The 16,834-nt window shown below is 35.0% G+C and overlaps 1 protein-coding gene across 2 annotated transcripts in view; it reads right to left on the bottom strand.

Annotated features, from left to right (window-relative positions):
• Window positions 1–8,000: 8,000 nt before the first annotated feature.
• LOC149197882 (UDP-glycosyltransferase 86A2-like) overlaps window positions 8,001–16,834 on the bottom strand; it is a 31,037-nt gene continuing 22,203 nt past the window's right edge. For both annotated transcript variants that reach the window (XM_089406013.1, XM_089406014.1), the window contains one exon: window positions 8,001–9,104. In XM_089406013.1, coding sequence (XP_089262139.1) covers window positions 8,146–9,104 — 959 coding nt within the window. In that variant the 3' untranslated portion in view covers window positions 8,001–8,145. The remainder of the gene's footprint in view (window positions 9,105–16,834) is intronic.

Raw genomic sequence — 16,834 nt, 5'->3', positions numbered from 1 at the left:
AGTGCTTACTAAAATTGAAAAAACTATATAAAAATTATATAACTCTGAAATTTTAAAAATTATATCCTTTTACTCTAGTTTCAGTCAAAAAGGTTATCCATAAAAAGTAAAGACTGTCTTACGACTAAAGCACCTTCAACTCAGATTTGTCATCTAAAACTCTTAAGGAGTCAATAATCCTCCCCATCCATTAAAAAGGGAATTTTTTGGAGTGTAATTCTAAAATATAATAAATCTAAAAAAATAAGAGGTCTCATCACAAGCCTGCTTACCATGTTCATAGGGAACCAATTAAACTGACAATACCACACTGAACACCAAATCAGGATAATGGCTTATGATTTTTAATTGTAAGACAAGGGGTCTCATCACGAGCCAACTTGTTCAGTTTTAATTACTACTAGTGATGGCATTGTCATTATTTGGTCATCAAATCAAAACATTTTTTTTTAGCATCGAAAAAAGAAAAGAAAAATAAAATAAAATTTACCTCTAATTATTGCACTATTAAATGGATGGGATGCTATATTGTTGTTGGTTAAAAGGTAACTTTGTTGAGGCTATGAACGCTTGCTGGTAGTAGTGGCTCTACCTGTGGCAATTGAGTACATTACAAACTAAGTCATAAAAAGACCCTTACTTTATTTTTATAAACTGATTAATGACTGATACAAGTAAATAGGTGTTTTTCATTTACGAAAGGTTTTTAAAAGAAATTGCAATTTAATGAGTTTTATATTCAGAGTAATTTTATTTATCTAACTGTTTCGAAAAGTAGTTTCCACTTCTTAAATAATTTTACTGAATCTTTGAAGAAATTCGTTATTTATCAGAGATAATTGTTTCTTACAGTGAATCGCCAATTGTTGTATTGTTCAACAACCTCCATTTTTATATATTATAAATTTCCTATGAAATTTATTATATTAAAATAGGGACCCTTTAGTTTAAAAAAAAAACTTTGATTTTATTTCTTTAAAAAACAAAAAAGATTAAAAAATATAAAATCAACATAAAAAATGTTAATAAAATCCCATAACCAAAGTTTAATACTTAGGTTTTTTAATTAAAACTCAAATATTAAACCTTGATTATAAAAAACCAAATTTTAAATAGCCCCAAGACCGAGATCACACTTAATATTTTAAAGCCCTAAGTATTAAAACATGGGTTATTTAAACAAAAAAAATTCAAATAGTCGAAGTTTTATTCGTTACCGCTCCCCTGCATCACAAAGAAACAATACACTAAGGCAAGGCCCTTCTGCTAATTCCATTTGCGATTGCGATATGATATTGGACCCGACGGGATCGTAAACTTCACTTCATTAAAATATCGCGTTCATGCAATCGCAAGAACCATTGCCCAAGTCCCGTTACCTATCTCTTATGTGATTGTGATAGCCCGGATCCAACAGAGTCGTACACCCCAGTTGATAAAACCCTGTGTCCGCGCAATCGTAAGTTCCATAGACTTGATGCTCGTGTCACCGGATTGCAATATGCGATAAAGCCTGGACCCGATGGGATTAGATATGCCAATCCATAAATTCCCCACGTCTGTGACTATCACAAAAGTTCCAAAAAAAGCTTAAGTTCATACTCCTTACTCATACCGATTGCGATATGCGATTAGCTTGGACCCGATAGAATTATAAATGCCATATCATACATCCCCCGCGTCCACGCAATTGCAAAAGCCATGGAACATAAGCCATTCTTCCTGTGCTCCGAATGCCGATTGCGATATGATTTGAGAAGGCCCCCATTTGGATTTTGTTTCGAGTACCCCCGACCTAAAAAAAGCGATTGCGATTATTCTAAGTTCTACCCTTGGTCTTTCTTGCAATTTAATCAAAACGACTCATATCTAATCTACCCAGATCAATGACAAAGAAGATTTCAGACCCCCTGCGCTCAATTTTAAGTTTCTCAAAAGGGGGGGTCCGAAAAGTGGTTTTTTCTTCCAACCCTATATCTATGTGTCACTTCTTTGTTCTTTCAAATTCCCCTCTTCACAAACTACTTACCACTTTGAACCCCCTTCGAAAAAATGCTAAGCCTCCCATTTTCATCAACGTCTGTTTTGCGATTTACGATAAGACCGTAAAGTCTGCCTCTCTTATCACATACTTCACTCCACATTCTTCTCCATGATGGTTGTGTTCGGGATTTATTACACTCAACGTTTTTCCTGATTTCCTACAAAACATGATTTGTTTCAAATGAAATTCGCTTATCAGTCTCATTTAATTTTTACTTATCGATCCTTGTTTTCCATGTTCAGGTTCATGATAGAAGAGGACAACTGTGTTGATAAGCGACAATTTAGTTCAAATAGACAGACAAACATCTAGATAATTTGATGGAACAAACAAAGCCTATGAAAACAACAAATCACATTTAGAAATTTCTACCAAAAAATTGTTTTTCTTTAAGCATTATTGAAGGGATCTGTTTAAATTCCTTCAACGATCTGCACAATACATTCAGTTGCTTTTCTGCTCTTTAAGCTTACTTTTTGTATGAAATTAGGGTCCAGAATTTTATGAAGAAATGCTTATGAAAGATTGCACTATGGTACTTTCATACTTTTCTCAATGGAATGACTAGAACACTGTTTTAAGAATTTTCATAGAGAATTTTGAGAAGTTGCATTTTTGTACTCCCGAAATCATCTTTGTGAGAAGGACTAAACTGCTGCTATTTCTTTTATGAGTTGAGCAACGTGCATCTAGTATTTCTATCTCTATACCTCTACTTTGTTCATAAATAAATAGTGAATTTATCTTTTCAGATTGCTTGTTACATGGTCTTTAAAGAACAATGTTACATGTATTCATTTCTGATCATGCTGCCATTGATATTTTTAAATACATGTTAAGCAATTTACTTTGATATTCTAAATGCAATATGAGTTATACACATTATTTTGATTAACTATTTAATCAAATTAATTATCTTGAAATATTTTCATTTCCATTGGTGTTTGAGCAATCTATATTGTCATTTACTAAGGAAAATCATTATAGATTGCATCTAGATAAATGTTAAACAATCTCGGGTTATAGAGTAGATTAATGCATATGTTTTCCATTTGATTCATTGCTGCAAATACATCCATTTCACTCCACTATAAGCATTACACATTCATTAAATCACCTTTCATTGGGAAATTGGTTCCAATCATATCCAGTCGGAGCTACTACCTAAACGAAAAATGAGTTGTCTTAAGATCCGTGCCGGGTGGTTTTCCCCCTTGTTGATGTAGTGATTTTCGAGACCTCAACAGGTCCATACAACATGAAAAGCATTTGATCTTGTTAATGATCCTTATGACCTCTCTTTTCACTTAAGTTTCAGAGACTCCTGATTTATAAACAACTACAAAATATTTTGACCATCCAGAAAGTTGGGATATAATAGTAAATGAAGAATATCATTACTTAATGAAAAACAAAACTTGGGATCTTATACCTTTTCATAAAGGAAGAAAAGTGTGTATTGGAATTCATCTTTAATATTGTTTTATATAACATTAGCGTAAAGCACTACAAGAACCCATGAGAAGGTCTAAAGGAAAAGTACAATACCCCCATGGTGAAGTGGAAGAGGCTTGCAAAACCAAAGAAATCAAGGTGCTAGGGTCTAAATAATTTAACCCACTACTCAAAGGCTCTCACTACTAAAAGAGTGTGGAAGGTGATGGACCCCATAAATAGATATATTATAAGGCCCATTTTCTATCCTCCAGCCTATAATTTCTTCCTTTCTCACATTAATTAGCATATTTTTTGCTATAATATGCTTAATAGGAAGACTAAAGGACTTTTCATACTTCGTGGCCTAATGTGGTTAATGTGCAGGAAAAAGAGCATTTTTGAGTGCATTTACTATGCAAAGGCACGTTGGAGGCAACTAGAGGAGATGTAGGAGGCTTGTCCCCTACTCCTTCAACTCAACTTGAACCGTAAAATCACTCATCTACAGCTCAAAGCCTACTAGCAGCCAACACACTCAAGTAATTGCAAGGATCTAAGGGAGCTAGATCCACCTTTTTTATTTTGGAGGGAAGCAATCCTCCTTCCAAGGAGGCCGCCCCTCAGTCATCCTTGAATAAATAAACAAGCGTAAGGGCTCAATAGGATTCAAGTTTCTGAGGAGAGAAGAGATACTAAGAGCTAGGAGCTTGAGGCTGTCATTTTCATTTTTATTTGCATGATGTACATGAACTTTGTCCTATGTCAATGAAAAGTCTACTATTGTCTCACATTTGAGTTTTTTTCAAAGGGCTGAGTCCCCTTGGGTTAGGGCCCAACCCAGAGGCTCCAATCTCTCTTTTTGTATCTTATCTATGTATTACTTTTAGTAGCAACATCTCTTTCTTTCTTAATAGAAGTTTGCTCACAAAAATTGTTGTTGCAGGTTTGGTTACCACCTCTCTTGTGGGAAGTGTGGTTGAAGAGTATGCAGTAGCAAGCCAAAAATATGTGGTTATTTTCCTTTGCAGATTTTTAGACCTTAGATCAATACTCTTTTACATACTCTATTTTTTCATATTTAGGAGTTAAATCACATTCTTCTTTAAGCTTTCATAGATGTAGGTCAGATGCATGCTGCAATTTAGATTTTCTTTTGATGTAATAAAATTCAACTCATCATTTCTTGTTATTTGGTTTCATAAAATTCAACTCATCCTTTCTTGTTTAGTTCATTTTGTTGCAATTTGATCATTGGTTTGGTATTCTTTTCAAGTGCAAAAAAGGATTGTTTGTTTGGTCTGAAGGTACTACCAATGGCTTGTAGGTTTGGCACACTCATCCTACATTTCTCCTATCATCATCAACCTCTTCCTCTTCATCTCCCATTTCCCTAAAAAATCTTCCACCAAAACTATTTTTGGGCCATTGAAGGGCACCGTGTGCATTTTATTTTCTGCAAGATGGGCCTATAATAGGTGCTAGGTTTGGAAAAATTCCAATACAACCTTCATATATCTTCATCTACCCTCTCCCACCTTTGGAACACATTTTTCACCGTCAGGATGCTCACGGATCCAATCTTGTAGCAAAACAAGACAATCCTATAACAATCGTGTAGTAGTCCTATAGCACCATGTAAACTTGACGAGATTTGCTCTAAAATCTTGGTTCTTTTTCTTTTAGGCTTGAATAATGACTCTTAGGCTTTGAACCTATGATTTAAGAGGACCAAATACCACTTTAGACCTTCCTTTTCTTCATTGCAATACAATTATGCAATTAGGGTTAGAGGACATATTTCCAAATTTGAATAGTAATGATGACTTTCTTATGAAATGCACATGGAATCTGTCACTAAAGCTAATTTTCTTTCAAAACAATGATTAAGAGGGTGATTTATCAATGAAAAGTAGATTGGGCCTATTTTTTCTTGAATTTATGCTCTCTTAGGGTTTCAGTTAGAAGCACTGTTATTTCATAAGTTAATTTCCTATTCAAAGCAACTTTTCACATTCTGCAACTAGACTAATGTTCACATTCTTGCAAATAGCATTGAGTTTTCATTCTGCAAGTAGATTAATAATTTAATTTCTACAAATAAAAAATTCTTTACATTCCTGCAATTAGGGTTATTCTCTACATTTGGATGAACAATATTTTCATTTCTGCAAGTAGAATAATGTTTCCATTCCTACAATTAGAATATATCTCTCTCTTTTCATGCAATATCCTTCCTTGATCTAGCTGAAAGAGTGGTCTCTTTATGCTTTGATTTGGTCCATTGCTTGAAGGTGGCATGAGTAGAACTTGACCCACTGTGCATATAACATTGTCATCTCTTAAGTTTGTATGATCCTCGGGTTGACAAATAAAGTTGGTAGTCTTGGGAGTCCCAACATTCTTGTTGTGATATGAGGCTCATTAGAGGGTTATTGTATCATATGGACGTTGGCAATATATAGTAGATATAAATGTGTAGATTCAATACTGCTCATGAAATTTACTAAATCATAAGACTTGAAGCTACTCTATTGATCTGCGGAATTTAATTCACCATCTAAAACAAGAATCATTGACATGCAAAAAGGAAATATCACACATACACAAAGATTTATCTAGGGGGAAGTAAATGCTCAAAACCCCTTATTATCTATATTTCATTAATAGAGAATAGAGAAAAAATACAAATCTTTCTCAAGCCTGAGCACACTCGACAATTGTATAGTCTATCCCTTTGCCTGACTCACTGAACCTGACCCAACACTTAGCCAATTTCAAGCCTTTCCAAGCTCCTATTTCCATGTGTTGTTCCCTTGTGAAATTGCCCCTATTTTTTAGGAATTTCACACTAAGGAATTGCACAATAGCCTTAGGTCAATATCTGAATGCATGCACCACATGTACACATGGGAATATGCTACAACTTATAGTACACTGCCTTGGAATCTCCATCTCAACTGGGTAACTCATATTCTCTGCATGCAATAATTATTTTGGGTTGATTGATCAGTTAACTGGTTGATCACCGAGTGTGGTTGAAGTTACATATCCACAACTTGACCTTTACTAGTTCTTTTGACAGTTAGAACTAGTTAAACTGAAAATAACTCAAATTAACTGAAAGAGATTGCTACAAATGAGCAATCAATCATATAGAATTGAACTCAAATGTCTCCAACTCAAATTTACTGAGTTAACTGAGTGACAAGAGCCATGTCACCTCAGTTAACTACCTCCAATGTTTCTGTTGAAATAGAAATTCGAATTTTAATCTAGTTTGACCAAGGCAAAGTCAAACTGGATTTTCTTGTTGCATTTTCAGCATATATGATGAAGGAAAACTACATTTAGCCCTTAACCATTCAGGGATGGAAATATAGTTTAATTAATAATGCTGTTGGAAGATCTATATGTTGGAGATATTTAATCAAAGCATAGGCTTTAATAGGAGCCCATCTTTCTTAGCTCATGAGGGACAGAAAAAGGTTAGGGTTGGTTCATATGCTAGGATAAGAAGGGAGGTCATTTCTTGTATCCCATGGGATTGGTTAATTTTCTCTACACCATAGGAATTATTAAGGCCCTTCCCTAATTTCCCTACTTTTGGTACTTAAGAGTTAGTCAACTAATGTATGGGGATGTCTATTTTGAAAAAGCCCATTAACCACTTGGTGCATATGGTTACTCAATAATAATAATAATAATAATAATCTAATTTTAAGGTCACTACTAAGCTAGACACTAAATTGGTGTATGAGACTCCCTTGTTTGTGGGACAAAAAGACCATAAAGTTTTGATTACTAAAGTCTAACTCAAATCCATTAAATAAAGGGTATTCATTATTGACAAACCCACAAGCAAAACCACAAAACTATATATTATTTTGTCAAATATTTTTATTGAATTAAACTTTAAAATATTTTTAATGAACTCTATAGTAAACAACCAAGTTTTAGAGGAACCATATCATATACAACCAAGCCCCAGCATGTCATGACCCCATACAAGATTTGTGCACAACTTGTCCTAACCCATGTAGGGTCTAACTCCAAAACATATAAAGATTCAGAGGTTAAATGCAAGCCATATTTATCTCGATAGCAAATCTGGGAAACATTTTTGAATCCTACAAATAGAGAAAAGTAAAAAATTGGCATCACTCAATTTAATTTCAAAATATTCTGAAACAACAATCTAGAGAAGTTGTCTTGTTTTTGCGATGCTGGCTTGGATTTATCGGTGCTTATATTCTGGGGTTTATAGAAAGAATATGCTCATAGGAATATCACAACTTATGTAAACATGTTTTTTCTAATAAGAACATGTTTGATTTTTCTTTTCTGGAAAAAAATAAATAGAGAAATTCAACATATTTTTTCTAATTAGAACATATTTGAAAAAAAATAGATAAATGCAAAAAAAATGAAAATACCAGTATAAATTCAAAAGGATCTAATTTCTTTTCGTCCAACTTTTTTATCAACAAACATTATTTATATATTTTATATAGTTACAAAAAAAATTTAAACTTCATATTTAAGCCATGAGTAAAATTTCAACTACAAAAAGACAAAGTTACAAATCATTGGCATGTAAAATGAACCTCTAATTTCAAAAAACAACACCAAAACCGTGAAGCAGAATTGCTAACTGTCTTGCACTTTCATGGGCAATGTTTTTCCAGTAGCTCTGCTTTCCTTGCCTTCAAACATTCTACAAGACTGTCAATGCTTTTATCCGATGATCCTCCTCCTCGGACTGCAGTCCTTGCACTATCTTTGAAGGCTTGGACATTTCTTTTCCTCTCCTTCCCTTCCTCATTGAACAATTTTCTGATCGAGCAACAGATATCTTCCCTCACTATCAGCTTCTCACTGGTGTGATTTGGGCTCAATCTGAATCCAAGCTTCCATTCATCGGCCATGAGCTTGCAGTTGGTCAATTGATCCGACCAAAAGGGAAATCCCAACATGGGAACCCCAATAGCTATGCCTTCCAGTATGGAATTCCATCCGCAGTGTGTCATGAATCCAGCAACAGAGCGATGGGATAACACTCGCAGCTGATTGCACCACGGGACGACAAGCCCCTGGTTTCCAACCTGTTCCAGAAAACCATCCGGCAAGAAATCTGAGACAGTTGAAGCTACTATGTCGGGACGAAGGATCCAGATAAAGGGTTGCCCGCTGTTCTTCAAACCCATCGCTATCTCCTCCAGCTGAGCCCTAGAGACATGAATCAAGCTGCCAAACGAAACGTATATTACTGAATTGTTGGGCTTTGAATCCAGCCACGCTGAACAGTCATACTCTGTCCAAAAGCTCGTTCCAACTTTTATGTCCTCAGAATTTTCATTGTTCAAATAACCCGATGGAAGCAGGGGGCCAACATGCAGAACAGGGGGTTGTAAATACATTGAAGCGTCCCCTGCCGCGCTTTCGAGATCGTCGAAAGAATTACATAAAACCCAATCTGCCCCGCGGGTTGACTGAAAGGACTTGAGAAGCAAGTTCAGAACGTACTGTGATTCGGTGTCCGGATCCTGGAAGAAGGACGGAAGATCTCTGTGTTCTAAAGTTGGGACGCCGGGAATATAATCTATTGAAATGTTGCCCTGATCAGCTGCAGGTAAATTCCACTGAACATAAGTAAAATGATGAAAGGGTTTAACTATTCAATCCATCATAAAATTGGGACGCCAGAATATAATCTGGCAAAATGTTGCTCTGATAAGCTGCAGGTAAATTCCATGGAACACTATTCTATTCAGTTCTTTAGACAGAAGTTTAATTATTTATCCATAAATTTTGGGAATATCTTGGAATCTGAGAGTCAAGATTTTAGATGATTAAATTTGGGGATATTCTCCTAATTTGCAATGGATATCAGATGCTTGCAAATATGATAGAAATGTTAAACTGTCTATCAGACAAAAGTAAATATATGTTGAACTTGTGAAGATTGCAAATTCTAGAAACATCTTGGAATCTGAAGATCAAGATTCAAATTTGAAGATATTCTCAGAATTTACCATCAACATAAGATGCTTGCAAATATATTCAACCGATTGTGATATTTTTGTTAGTTGCAAATAATTGGAAACGAGTAATTTGATAAAGGGAAAAGTTTAAAAATGTTATTTATTTATTTATCTGGGTTAAATGATATTTTTAAATATAATAATCAAATATTTAGATTATATAGATTTAATAATTTGAAATTATAGTTTTTAAAAATTAATTGAATATGAGTAAAATTGATAATTAAAAAAAATAAAAAATAAAATAAAATTATATTTTTATTAAAATGAAATAAATAATTAACTACCATTATAATTTAAAAGTATTTTTCATTATTTTAATTTAAAAAATATATATCAATAACTTATAACCAATTAAAAGTGAGACATTAAAAAAAAATACTATTTTTTACATTTCGTTATTAAAATTAAATTTAAAAATAGATTAACCACATTACTTATAATTTATTATGATTTTTTTAATAAATTTTTTTATCTGTAAAATTTACTAATAATTTGTTTACATAAAAAAGCTCTATTCTTTCAGCTTAAAATAATTAGTAAAAAAATTCAATTCAATAATAATAACTAATAACAAAACTTTTGTATATATAATTTTTATCTATTCACAATCTGACCAACAACTATGATAAACTCTACTCTTCCACCAACAACTACAAAAATATATAAAATTTCAACAATCATCTAAATCACAATACATTTTAACTTAACACATTGTTTACCTAAAATTAACATTTAAACTTAAATTATTTACTTTCTTCCTTCTCCATTACATCACAAAAGCATAGATATACACTCTCAATAGCATTCATAATCTCCAATTAATTATTATTTTTTAATCATCTTTTACTATATACTGTGACAAGTTTTTAATATGAAAAATGATTTTAGAATGACTTCATTTAAAATCAAATATTATTTATTTAAAATTAATATTTAAAATTTATTATTTATATATATATTATTATTGAGTCTATATAAAAGAAATGTTGTAATGTTTTGTTTTGTTCTCTCTTGTTTTATTAAACATTTTGATTTTGTCAAATTACATGAAAATAAAAATAATATAAAATTTAAAGACCCGCTATCCTAATATGAGAGATATTGTAACATTTAACATTTTAACTCAGTGAAATTACATAAAAACAAAACAAAAACAAAATTTAATAGTTAAAATAATTATAATTATAATTATTAATAAAACATATTGAGTTGATATAATTACGTGAACATAAAATAATAAAACAAGAAATAATAATATAAAAATAAAACATAATAAAAACTTAGAATTATTTAATTATAAAATAAAATAGTCAATTTACTCATACGAAACAATTGCATTCATGATTTTCACAATCCACGATTTTTTCTCATGGTATTTTTTTTCTGTTATTCTTCTGTAATGTAGCCTATAAAATAAAAAATATAATGATGTAATTAAAATAAAATAGTCAATTTACCATGATGTAAACATTTTGGCTCACAGTTTTTACTATCTATGATTTTTTCCTATGGTATTCTTCTCTAATGTAACCTATTTAAAGACATAAAATTCTAATGTATTTTCCACATAAAAAAATAACCAATGGTCTGTTTTCTTGACATAGGTTGTCATTGATGTCAATATGACAATATTCTAGATACTAGAGGATGACATGAAACCAAGGGGAAGCCAAGCGATCCATGAAGAGACAGGAGCAAGGCCATCAGGATAGCCAAGCCATAAGCAAGAGGAGTTACCAAGGAGGCATATCAAAGCATATTACAGGATATCAGAGCAAGAGATGCATTCATATATGCAAGGAGGTCTTTGAAAGACACTGCCAAGCTAGAGGAGCCACATTGGATTAAGAGGAGCTGCAGGAGGAGCCATATATATATGCGGAAACAGACATATCAGAGCAAGAGGAGCCATATATGTATATGTCATATATATATGTGCCAAAGAAGAGGAGCACACAAAGCCATCAGAGGAGCCAAGAGGAGCAAACAGAGCCATCAGAGGAGCCAAGAGGCAGCAAACAGAGCTATCAGAGCTACAGAGGAAACAAACTGCACTATCGGGAGCCATCGGAGGAGCAATGGATGCATTTAATAGCTATCGGGAGCTATCAGAGCAAGAATGTCAAAAAATGCACTATCGGGAGCTATCGGCGGCCAAAAACCCATATATGTGTGCTTTAACATTATCGGTGGCCAAAAACCATATAAATATGCATTTAACGCAAACGGAGGCGGAAGACTTGGTTATATATGCAAATACACCATCGGCAGCAAAAACCATGCTTATATGCGTTTAACACTATCGGAGGCCAAAGCATATATATATATATATATATATATATATTCCAAATACACTATCGGAGGCGGAGCAGTATATTATATCGGCGGGTTCTATCTAAGTGTCACCCCTGAAACCTCTGATTGTGATAATGTATGCGGACCCGATGGTCCTATTATATCGCACCCTATTGTTATATCGCATCCGCGGTAATCGCGATGTATAAAGGGTTGTCAACCCCAAACTCCCGACTGTGATATTTATATGGATATCATATAACTATGATATGTGCGGACCCGCTGCGGCATTGTGTTATGGTTGAATGCTATATCACATCCGCCCATCGCAACAATACACAAAGGAATTTCACTCTCCCGAGCGCCGATTGCGATGTAAGTCACGGACCCAATGGTCCGATTGCAACATGGTTCAATGCAATATCGCATCCGCAAGTGGATCGGCCATCGGCCATCAATGGTGTCATGGGCCCGACATATAAAGGACCTCTAGAAGTCGTGAATCGCCGATTGCAATTTAAGCAGCGGACTCGATACAGGAATAGATGCGGGTAAAATAAATTTGAAGTCCGCCTTTAGCGTTTTTCACTTGTTTTTCATATATTTCCTGTGTAACTCAAAAATGTATTGCGTTGGGCTTGTGAGGAAAAAATACATTAAGGAACGGTCCCGATAGTTCAGGAGGCTGAACTACACCAGTTGCGATTGCGATAGGACGTGGCATGTCCGTTACATCGTAAAGCTATGTGTATGCCTGCTATCATTGTCGAAAGGAGCGCTGTTACAATTTTAACCGGGAAGATGTGTTCTCCGTGGATTATTTGGCACTCTCTCATGACTTAATGTGTCCTGTGAGCACGAATAGACAAAGGAAACTGAAAGCTGGGAAGCTGAAGAAGCAAGTGAGCATTGGGGAAGCCAAAAAGCCAGCGAAAAAAGGAAACTAATAGACAGAGGCATGTGGAACGGAGAACATGAGAAAAAGCAGAGAACAATGAGCTGTTGAATGTTGTTGAAGGTTGTTGCACACTGTGGAAAATAAGTCGGAGGAGACAGAGGCAGCGAGAGGATCCAATAGAATAGAAAGAGGGTCGAAGGGCCAACAGGACAACAGACAGTCGAAAGGGAGAAGTAGCCAACAGAGAACATAAGCTTGAACAGGAAGGTGTTATTTATGCAGAGCTTAGTGCAGCTAACAGTAGACTGACTAAAGCCATGTGAAGACATTATCAGAGAGCATGAAGGCTATTGGAGACTATGTGTGGGCAGTGTGCAGAGTTGTAAAGACTTCTTCATAAGAAGACTAGTTGTCATTAATACTATAGCTTGGGGACTATAATGAAGCTATAAATAGACAGAACTCAGCAGAGAAGAGTTCTGAGAGCAGAAGATTATTATCAAACATGCCTTGACAAGATTGGGTTGGAACCCTTGGGGTTGGTGCCTCAGAAGTGAGAAGGATTGGAGTCCTTGGGGCTGATGCCTCAGAAGTAAGAAGGATTGAAGTCCTTGGGGTTGATGCCTCAGAAGAAGGAAGGATATGAGTCCTTGGGACTGGTGTCTCAGGAAATGGAAGGATTTAAGTCCTTGGGAGTTGGTGCTCCTAAGTCCTAGATTGGTGTCTTGGCAAAATAGAGTTGGTGCTCTAGAGGTTGGAGCCTCACCAAAGTCCGAGTTGGAGCTTGGCAACTGATTGCAACCACTTATATATTGTATCTATTTTACTGCAAAGATTATATTAATAAAAGCATTTATTATTGTTGTTCATCTTGTGTTCTGAATATAAATTGTTTAACTGGTAAAACAATAGTTGGAAAAAGAAATATTGATTCACCCCCCTCTCAGTATTTCCAACACGTTTGTTGTGTAAAATTTGAATCATTTTGTGTGAAAGCTATATATAGACACAAAAAATTCACAAAGTGATTGAGGCATTATGACCTTGAGTTGTAAATTAGGTTTTTTTTTTTGTGTGTGTTTTTTTAATATGAAATTGTCTTATATGCAAAGTTTCAAAAAAAAAATTAAGGAATCCTATTTCAATGATTTCGATTTATGTCTCTATAGTCTTTATGTTTGAAAAATTAAGCTTAACTTTTGCATGATTATTATTGTACTATAGAGTTTTTTATAGGCAAAGTTAAAAAAAAAAAAAGCGAAAATTTAGAAAAAAAATTCATTATAATTTCTCAATTTAAAAAAAATAAATAAAAACCAGCGTAGATCTATCTTGATCTCTCACGGCTCTTGATAGATCCAGAGTTAAGATGTGTAACGACTTAAACCTTGGAAAATACATGGTAAATTTTTTTTATTTGTTACACAGTCCCACTTACCATTTGTTATATTAAACCATATAATATTTAAGATGCCACACATTTAATGGATTTGATTGATTTATGTCATATTAAACACATGTGTATACTTTATATTAAAGCCTTGGTGCCACATTAAAGAGGCACATGGCCTCACTCGCGTTTGGGGACCTGTCATACAGCTATGGTGTAAATGCGCAAGGTATGCTCCTCCATGCGGTGCCATATGTGGCTATCTGCTGTCACCTCCTCGTTCCGCACTTAGACCTCAACTTGACATCTGTATCTACTCGCCTTCGTTGATCTTCCAGGGAGTAATCCCACGGTGGTGTGGATTTGGGTTGGGTCCAACTATACTTGGGCCTCAGGACTTTACTGTCCAGCCTCAAGTCCTACTCTTAATTTGACTATTAATGAGCAACTTCCCACTGGTCACTTTTTCCCAGCTCTAGGATAGTTCCCCTCCTTAATCTTTTCCCCCTATATTTCCCCTTCCCAGGGCAGGGGTATAATTGTTTCTTGTTAACTGTTTCTTGTAATTGTAGTAAATAGTTTGTTTTAATTAATCATGTGTCAACTCCTAATCACTCACAATTAGGTAACAATTTGTTATCTGGCTTTCCAGCCTTAGTAATAACATAACATAAAATAAATGCAGTAAATCATAAAACAAAATTAAATAACCATAGTAAATCCTCCAAGGAGCCAGGGGTGTTACATACCCCCCCATGTGAAGAACACTGTCCTTGGTCTTCTTTCTAGTTTAAGCAAATAACACCGGATAAGCTTCTCGCATAAATTCTTCCTCTTCTCAGGTTGCCTCATCCAGGCCAAAGTTCTTCCATTACACTTTAGCCTAGGTGATGACTCGCCTTCGCAACGTGGTTTCTCTCCGATCGAGAATACGAAGAGTTTCTGCCAGAAACTCTCCTTCCGGTTCGACCTGCACATGCAATATTCATAGTCATATTCCCTTAAAACAACTGACAAAATATATATAATCCTTTAACTTGTTACTTGAATATTTTCCCAGTTTATTATATGTTGTGGTTTGTACACATATTTCTTTAACAATGAAACATGAAAAACGTTGTGGACCCGAATGTGGCTTGGCAATGCAAGTTTATAGGCTACTGATCCAATTCATTCCAAGACCTGAAAGGGTCCACAGTATCAAGGTGCTAATTTAGCACAACCCATCCACTGTAAGGAACTTTTCGGGGCTTTACTCTTAGATAAACATGATCTCCTGGCTGAAATTCTCTGTAAGTCCTTTTTTTATATGCATACATTTTCTATCTATCCTGGGTAGCCCTTAGATTTTGTCGAACTTTCTTAATGGATTCCTCCATTTTTGCTAACATGTCGGAACCCAATGCTAGCTTATTAACATGGTTATTCCAGTCCATAGGTACCTTGCACTTTTTTCCATATAATAACTCAAAGGGGCTCATGCCCAGTGATTCGTGATGTCCATTATTGTATGCAAATTCCACGAGGTGAAGGTAATCCTCCCACTTATGTGTCTGTTGCATTACAAACATGTGTAGCATGTCTTCCAGTACTTGATTCACTCGTTCAGTTTGTCTGTCTATTTGGGGATGGTAAGCTGTGCTAAATTGAATCTGGGTACCCAATCCTGAAAAGAGGGCTTTCCAAAATGTGGATGTGAATTTCACATCCCTGTCTGAAATTACCACCTTGGGTATACCGTGCAGTCGAAAGATTTCCTTCATAAATATGTCCGCAATTTCCACAGTTTTGTATGTGGATTTCACAGGTATAAAATGTGTGGTTTTGCTCAATTTGTCTACTACAACCATAATTGAGTCATGTTGTTTCCTGGTGCGGGGTAAACTTATGATGAAGTCCAATGATATGGTCTCCCATTTCCATTCTGGAATGGGCAGTGGTTGTAACAAACCAGCGGGATGTTGATGCTCTGCCTTAACCAACTGACACTCCAAACATTTGGATAAATATTCCATGACATCCTTCCTTAATCCAAGCCAAAAATACCCTTTCTTGATAACTACTAATAATTTCTGGTAACCTGGGTGGCCCGCACAAGGTTTTTGATGAAATTCATCCATTATTAATTGTTTAGCAGCACTTTGGTTAGGAACATAAATTCTATTTTTGAAAGTAAGGATGTCATCCAGACTTATGTCGAAATCTGATTTTTCTCCTCTTAACAAATCTTCTTTTGTTTGATGCCAAAGAAAAGTATATTCTGGATCCTTGACCGATGCCTCCTTTATAATTTCTGGAATGTTTGAGCATGCTTGACTGATCTGAACCTCATAGATGCAATGTACCTTCCTACTTAGTGCATTAGCCACCCGATTTTCCTTCCCTTTTAGATGCTTCATGTCAAAGTCGAACTCACTTAAAAATGTCATCCATCTGGCCTGTCGGGCATTAAGGCCAGACTGGTTGAAGAAATTGGTAAGGCTGCTATGATCTGTTAGTAGCAGAAATTTCTTCCCCAGCAGGTAATGTCGCCACATTTTGAGTGCATGCACTACTACTGTTAATTCAAGGTCATAAGTGGAGTATCATTGCTCATATTCCTTCAATTTCCGTGATTCGTAAGCTATAACTTTACCTTCTTGTGTCAGCACTCCGCCAACACCTTCCTTGCATCCGTGCATACCACAAAGGAATTTTCCGGATCTGCCACTTTTAGCATGGGTGCA

This window comes from Pinus tabuliformis, chromosome 2_2 (assembly GCF_031772625.1).
Source record: "Pinus tabuliformis cultivar Carrire ecotype Pingquan chromosome 2_2, CPIR1, whole genome shotgun sequence".
Taxonomy (NCBI): Eukaryota; Viridiplantae; Streptophyta; class Pinopsida; order Pinales; family Pinaceae; genus Pinus; species Pinus tabuliformis.
Note: the sequence above shows the minus strand (reverse complement) of the source record. Positions and strands in the feature narration are given on the sequence as shown.